The sequence below is a fragment of the Oreochromis aureus genome, linkage group 6, assembly GCF_013358895.1.
Source record: "Oreochromis aureus strain Israel breed Guangdong linkage group 6, ZZ_aureus, whole genome shotgun sequence".
NCBI lineage: Eukaryota > Metazoa > Chordata > Actinopteri > Cichliformes > Cichlidae > Oreochromis > Oreochromis aureus.
The window spans coordinates 34,584,173-34,591,296 of NC_052947.1; the positions used below are offsets into that span (position 1 = coordinate 34,584,173).

Consider the following 7,124-nt stretch of genomic DNA (forward strand, 5'->3'; position numbering starts at 1 on the left):
TCTCAGAAGTCGCACGTCCTCACTGGGAATACAGACACAACCTGTGTGCGCAAGTGTGTTAAACTGTAAGCAGCAAAAACAGAAGAGGCTCACTTTCTGCTGTAGAGTCAAACAATTAAAATGATTACATATCCATTATTTGTTTGAGTATATGTTTATATGCCAGTCACCTGTTTTAGGTATTTACACAATCATATTAAAAGTATGCAAGTTGCTTTTTCAAATCATGTATGTTTTCTTTTTTCAATTAACATGTCTATCAACATTAAACGTGCATAAAACGTCTCTATACGTGTGCCCACACAGTTTGGACTTTGTGCCAAAGCGTGCTTAAATAGATAGCGGCCTTTCATCTGATAACAGCCAATGATCTGTTTACTTGTGAATGAAAAATAACTGAGTGTGCGCTATTTGTCTACAGGCTTAATTTTATTGCACTTTAAAGCAATTTGTGTACACGTGCAAAGGATGGATGGTAGTTCAGTAAACTTAGATGATGTTTTCAGCATTATTTATCTCCTTTTTATTTATTTGCAACTATTTGCAGTGACTGTTACTGTGTAATTATCATGATTTTATTTTATTTTTTGTATCATTTTAAAACTACTCGTTCAGTTTTGATGTAGCATCTGTTTAATCCTGTTATGGCTAGTGTATCATATTTGATACATTTAACTCTGCATCATTAGCATGATTTTATTTCTCTGAAATACCTGATGTATACTGTCAGACACATGAAGTGCTACAAAAATCCCAAATGATACAAATTAAAACTCACATATGCAAATTTATATTAATTAATTTATGCATTGTTTAATTTTGTAAAACGGTTCAATAAACCCTCAAGCTTGAATAACAATTACATTTCCTGGCAATTATTCCATGATTCGGGGTGTACAGGGTGTAGTTTGCACCTTTTGGAATTGTTTTTTTCCCTTTCTTTTTTGACATATTCTACTTCCAAAATAAAAGTTTCCAGTGACAAACCAAGAATGTTTCTTTTGTGTTTCAGGCATAAACAGTTAACAACTATTGCTTTAATCCTCATCCTCATTTGACTCCCTGTGAAGCCTTAAAAAATGTGTGTGTTGCCATTTGATTCCAACTTTCTCCTCTGTGAAATAAACATCTGTAAAAACATACTTTAAGAATTTTAAAAACATGAATGTAAAATGATTGTTGAGCATATTTACGTCAGTGACCATGTCAGTGATAATTTTAGCTTTTAATCCCAGCATGAGCGAAGGTTGTTTGGTCTTTCCTCATATATAAAAGGTGAGAGGACAGCCTGATGCTCAATGTTTTTTCATGTTTTATTGCTCTGAATCCCACACAACAGGAAGATAGTGTGCTGAGGTCAGATAGCAGAGTTTCTTAGGGTTTATAAATGACCGGTCTTAAAGGAACCAGTGAAGTAATTTACACGTACGCTCCACCTCCTAACGGTCGAAACCTACATGAAAACGAGAGATTTGAAGTTAGACTTGCAGCTGACAGAGATAGACAAGAGAGAGGAGGGAGAGATAGCAGGCAAGCAATGACGAAAACGAGGCAGCTCTCTGTGGCCCGTTTGCACTGAGTGGACTGTAACTGGGATGAGAGGCCTGATGAGCTGCAGTCTGACTTCCTGTTAGCTGAGGGTGAGGTGGGCATGTAAAAAAAAATACAGAAGTATCCAAAAGAAAAGAGAAACTTTCCTGTTGTTGTTACACCTGCTGCCATATCAGAGTGCTTGATGGCTGTTACCCAGGCTGTGCTCCCTTCCTTCAGCTCCTTCTCCAACCTCTCTCACTCCAGTGACAATATGAAAGTAAGTAGCATGTTCAATTCAAATATTTGATTCTTTTAGCGAAATATAGTGACTCACCTTTCATGTAGTGTGACCATTTAATATTTATGTGTCTGCTTTTACTACGAAAGTGATCAAATAATGCTCAAAATTAAACTGCTACAAAAATGACTTGTAAGTTTTTATTTGTTCTAAGGGGCTCTAAAAATATACTGCATACAGTTTCAAGATGAACTTAAATGAAATTTTATTTACACTTGGTAGCTTTTTGTAAAATCTTGCTCTTCTTCCAACTGAGTTCATTTATTGTATTGTGCATTGTGCTGCTTTATATGAAAAAGCAATGAAATCACAATGTAAAGAAAGTCTGCAGGGAGCAAAACTGTTGGCTTAATAAATAATTTATTGAATATCTTTAACGATAGCTTTGGATTTGTATTAGAATAATACACGTGTGTGAGAGCCATCAGCATTTATCACCACATTGGGCGGAAATCCATGCATTTTTTTGTTGTTTCTGGCAACCTGAAAAACAAAATTTACTATTACGTGAAAGAAACTAAACTAAACTAAATCACTAATAAAGAAAAATTACCCAGCTTGTGATTTTCCTTAACTGCTCAGTGGCTTTGCAAAGTCTGAAAGTTTTACAATTGAATAACAGTCATTAATAATTCAAATTTGTAACAAAACCCAGGAGTGGAAATGTCCATAAAGACAGAAGTATGTTGAGACGGAAGCTGTTCTTTGTATACAGAATTTAAAATAATATTGTTGTAGTTCAAAAATACTCTACACTTGAGGATTTGTGGCTTTGCAGATCCACTGTGATCGATAAATTGTAATGTACATGTGATAACAAAAGTCTGTCTGTACATAGAAAAACTGAGACATATTATTGAAATTACACATAGTTTTCTCAAACCACCTCACGGTGGTTATTACGCAACAGTTTTACTGGTCTGGTCCGTTTTAAATCAGATTAGCCGCTTTGTGGCCCTAAGCAAGAAGCTTGACTCACTGGTGCAAATGCTAGGAAAATCTACTCATTCTATGAAATTCATCTGAATTTATTATGGGCTTATATTATTATTTGGTTATTCTGAGGTAGACAAAATAAGTAATCTAGTTTGTTTGTATATTTGGAAAATACCCTCTGTGAACATTTAAGGATGTTCTTGGTTTTCATAATCTCTCCAACAGGTGTGTAAGTCAGATGGGTCTCTCCCTTTAGACTCTCCAAGCACTAAACTTTCACCAAAGACCTCTGAGCAACTGCAGGTCTCTCAACAAATGGCAGAGGAGCTCCTGGATGATGACAGCCAAGCATCTTGGGACATTGAGTTCCTGCTGTCAGAGTGGAGCAGCCCTTCCCCCGACCCCAGCCCCTCTCTCAACAACAGCAACCAACTGCTTCCGCAGTTTGATCCAAACACTGCATACCAAGAGACGAGCGTGCTTAAGGACCCATCAGGACAGGAGAGTCTGCAGATGACCAGCGGCAGCCTCATGGCTGAGCTCATGTCCCCTGCTGAAACCACCACAGTCCAGCCAGAGCTGTACCAGCGTGGTTTTAATGACGATCAAACAGGTCGAACTTTATTTTCTAATGTGCATAACGTAAATCAGTTTGACTTCTCCCAAGGAGGAAGTGTTGAAAGACACAGCAGAGGAAGCCTCAGTAAGGTCGCATCATGGGACTTCAACCCCTACTATCACCACCACCAACAGCAGCAGCAGCAGCAGCAGCCTCCCATGGTAGCCATCCCTGAAAACAGGTTCATCCGACCTCAGCCTGTGACCCCTGACCCTCGACACTACAGCTACTTGCCCCACTTTAACCACACTGCCAGCCTTTACTGTGACTACAACCACAGCCAGGGGCATTTGCCCCTGCACCAGCAGCCTCTGCTGGTTGGACAACAGCTGCCCCCTAGTGGGTTGGAAGGGAAGCGTGGCAGAAGAGCTACGGGGAAAAAGAGACCAGCCATCCACAGCTGTGAATACCCCGGCTGCAGCAAGACCTACACCAAGAGCTCGCACCTCAAGGCTCACCTTCGCACCCACACAGGTAACCAAAGAAACAACTGTGATCTTTAGTTCATGGTTTAAGTGATGCATTTTTAAAAACTACTATCTGCTTTATTATCTTTTATCAGGTGAAAAGCCTTACCACTGTTCATGGGAGGGCTGCAGCTGGAAATTTGCCCGCTCGGATGAGCTGACACGTCACTACCGCAAGCACACGGGTCAGAAACCGTACCAGTGTATGCTCTGCCAGAGAGCCTTCTCTCGCTCAGACCACCTGGCTCTGCACATGAAGAGACACAACTGAAGCTCTCACATATACACAAATCGACACCTCTGCCATTATAAGACATTTTAATTAAAAAAGTAGACAAATTTTGTCTGATTTTAGGACCTCAAAAGTCATCTGGTGTAGATGTTTTTGGTATACTTACAAAACAAATGAGATAGGTCTAACTCAAAATCTAATTGAAAACCCTTCAGCATAAGAAATGATTGATATCCGTCACTTAAAGAGTGACCATTAGTGATTGCTGAACCACCGGTAATTAGAGGAGTACTCCACAGAAAAAAGATGGAGCAGGGGACTTGCAGCAGGCACTGTAGCAAGTTTATCTCCTTTGACTCTCTCCATTACACATATTTTAATTTTGAGAACCTTCAGTGGTGTTTCCCTGTTCTTGAAGGGCACCACTTCTATGTTTTTATTATAAAACTCTGCTGTAGTAGCATTGCATGAGTCACAGTTCAAAACAAAACTTCATCTTATACTAAATCTTGGTGCAGCGCCTCAGGTTATCCCTGGTCTCAAAGAAGCCAGCTTTACCGTGACTGGCTGCTCGTCATAACCAGAACATCTGAACAGCACATGTGTGGGGCTTTTGTGCTAAGATGACAATTTTAGAGATATCTACCACTGTGACATCATACAAAAGAACCTGTAGAAACTGAGAGTCTGACGCCTGAACATTTAGCTGATAGGATTACTCACATATACACTGACCTCAATATGTGAAACTTTAGCCTTATTTAACATGAGCATCCACCATTGTTGACATAAAATATTAGATAGACAGATAATATTGGGTACCCTTTAACCATCACATCTACATATCTGAGCACAACAGTTACCTTAAACCTTAAATCAAAGACTTAGTCCTAACTTAACCAGGCAGCATGTCAACCAGAAGAAGATAACCTTTGTAAAATAAGCATGTCTAAAGCTATAAGAGCCGCTTTTACAAACACTGTACACACTGTGGGTTTACAGACAGTGGACTTAAACACTAACAAAAGACCTAAAAGTGTTTGTAACATTGGTTACAAGATGATACACAATAGTGTATCCAGAACTCACAGCTTACTGAACAAAGCCACGAGTGCTTATTAGCCATGCTAAATTATGTCAGCACTGAGATGATATAGTCATCTCAAATTCTGTTTCCCTTACAGGCAAAGTAAGATGAAGTACTGATATTTGGCAGATTTTGGCCAAGTGCAAATATCAATGTCCCCCCTTTTTTTTTTTAAATCCCCCTTTTGTGCAAAGGAAAGAAAGAATACTGCACTGCAGTATGATTTTATATCCTTACAAAGTATCTTATAACTAAAAATCTATTACACTGGGTTCACAGTTTAAAAGGACCACAAAACTGTTGTGGCACAACAGTTAAACATCATGCAGTCAGAAAGAGAAATACTGACCCATACCCATGAGCTGGTGTGTCCAAAATGGTAATAGAATTATGCCTTAAATTATATGTAAAGCAAACTAATATGTTTTTTTTTTTATTTTTATTTTTTTTACATATTTTTATTTAAGTATAAGCATTTGCTAAAGCTGTAAATAATCAGCATTTTTCTGAGCTCTCTATTGTCATTAAAAATAACATATTTATTGTCACGATCTTTTACATCAGCAGAAGATACTATATTATTTGTAAAATATTTTCATTTCAAAAGCGCGTTGTTAGCATTGTTATGTTAGGAATTGTTAATATTGTCTTAATTTCAACAATAAAGACTTTTAATTCTGTAAAACTGTTTGCCAGTCGAGCCTGATTCAAAAAATAAATAAATCACAAAACCATAAAACTGGGACTTCAAAATTATTAAGAAATACTATGATATTTGTCAGCAATGGATTTTTTTTTTTCAATTAATGGTTTATTAGTTACTTTACTACTCTTTTTGCACAACAGGCCACAAACGATGTCCGTGTCAGTACTGCAAAACTGCATTTTTCAGTCATTCAGTATGTCAAACTGGACCCTCCAGTGGGCCGGTTCTCGTCCGTGGGCTGAATGTTTTACACCCTGCCCTTAAATATTGTTTTCCTTACAGCAAGATTAGGAAGAATTGTCCGTTACAAGTCATTTGGGGTTATCAAAGAGAGTAAAAACACGTTTTCCATTTTCCAAGAGTGAGAAAGCACTAAGGTTAATATCAGCATTTGACCTCTAGATGTCAGTGTTCTGTTATCACATCGCTCCTCCAGGCTGCAGGCAGGTATCAGCAGGCTGTAGGCGGCTGTGTCTGCTGTGTTTCTAATCTGGGTAAGGGTGAGGTAAGGATGGGGATCGGCTTATGTAACACGGTGCACTGATTCATCCTGATTATGTCAGATGATGGAGTTCATCATCACATTAAGACGCTTCCTCTCCCTCCATCTAACAAATACATACAATGTTGTGTACCGCAGGGAAGACAAGCAGACTCACAACCTCACACACTTACCAGCATCTACAACACATGCTTAAGCATACACATTCAGCAATGAAAAGCAGTGCAGTTTTAAGAAAAAACACTGCTGACCTAATGTGATCCACAACAAAGCATTAATACTGACAGTATTTTTAGTTGCATAAAAGATCAGAGAGATTCCGAGGCTTTGGTAAAACCTCGAAAAACAAAAACAAACCAAAAAACAGGGAAAAGCACTAAAGCGGATTTGGTGCATGAACATATTTTAAAATGAGAGATATTCATTTTAAAATCAATTATTGTAATTGCAAGTTTCCACTTTGTAAATGGGTTTAACTTCCAGAGCATGATACTGAAGTGATGTAATTTTGTACAAAAGCCTGTTTGTAACTTTTTATAAATTTACCTGGAAATACTGAGTCCTTCGACAGACTCAATAAAATCCACGAAATTCCTCTTTAATAATATGGAAGTCTGACGTACAGTTAATTTAACCCTCATGTTCTGGATTTTCTGGTATGTGAATAGGAACAGTTATATCTTTACCTCTCATGAGACCAGTTATGCAATCATACAAATGTTCTGCAGGACTACAAGGAGCCCA

General features: G+C 38.2%; 1 protein-coding gene across 1 annotated transcript; it reads left to right on the top strand.

Moving 5' to 3' along the window:
* Positions 1-1,432: 1,432 nt before the first annotated feature.
* On the top strand, positions 1,433-5,348 carry klf1 (Kruppel-like factor 1 (erythroid)). Its single transcript, XM_031754105.2, has 3 exons — positions 1,433-1,810; positions 2,993-3,860; positions 3,949-5,348. The coding sequence occupies exons 1-3, from the start codon at positions 1,736-1,738 to the stop codon at positions 4,122-4,124; spliced, it is 1,119 nt and encodes a 372-aa protein (XP_031609965.1). The 5' UTR covers positions 1,433-1,735; the 3' UTR covers positions 4,125-5,348.
* Positions 5,349-7,124: the final 1,776 nt, after the last annotated feature.

Excerpts from the sequence above, each read along its gene's own strand:
- klf1 (XM_031754105.2), top strand. The coding sequence starts at position 1,736 with ATGGCTGTTACCCAGGCTGTGCTCCCTTCCTTCAGCTCCTTCTCCAAC. Across the intron at positions 1,811-2,992 it reads ACTCCAGTGACAATATGAAA|GTGTGTAAGTCAGATGGGTC; the intron begins GTAAGTAGCATG and ends TCTCTCCAACAG. Across the intron at positions 3,861-3,948 it reads TCACCTTCGCACCCACACAG|GTGAAAAGCCTTACCACTGT; the intron begins GTAACCAAAGAA and ends ATCTTTTATCAG.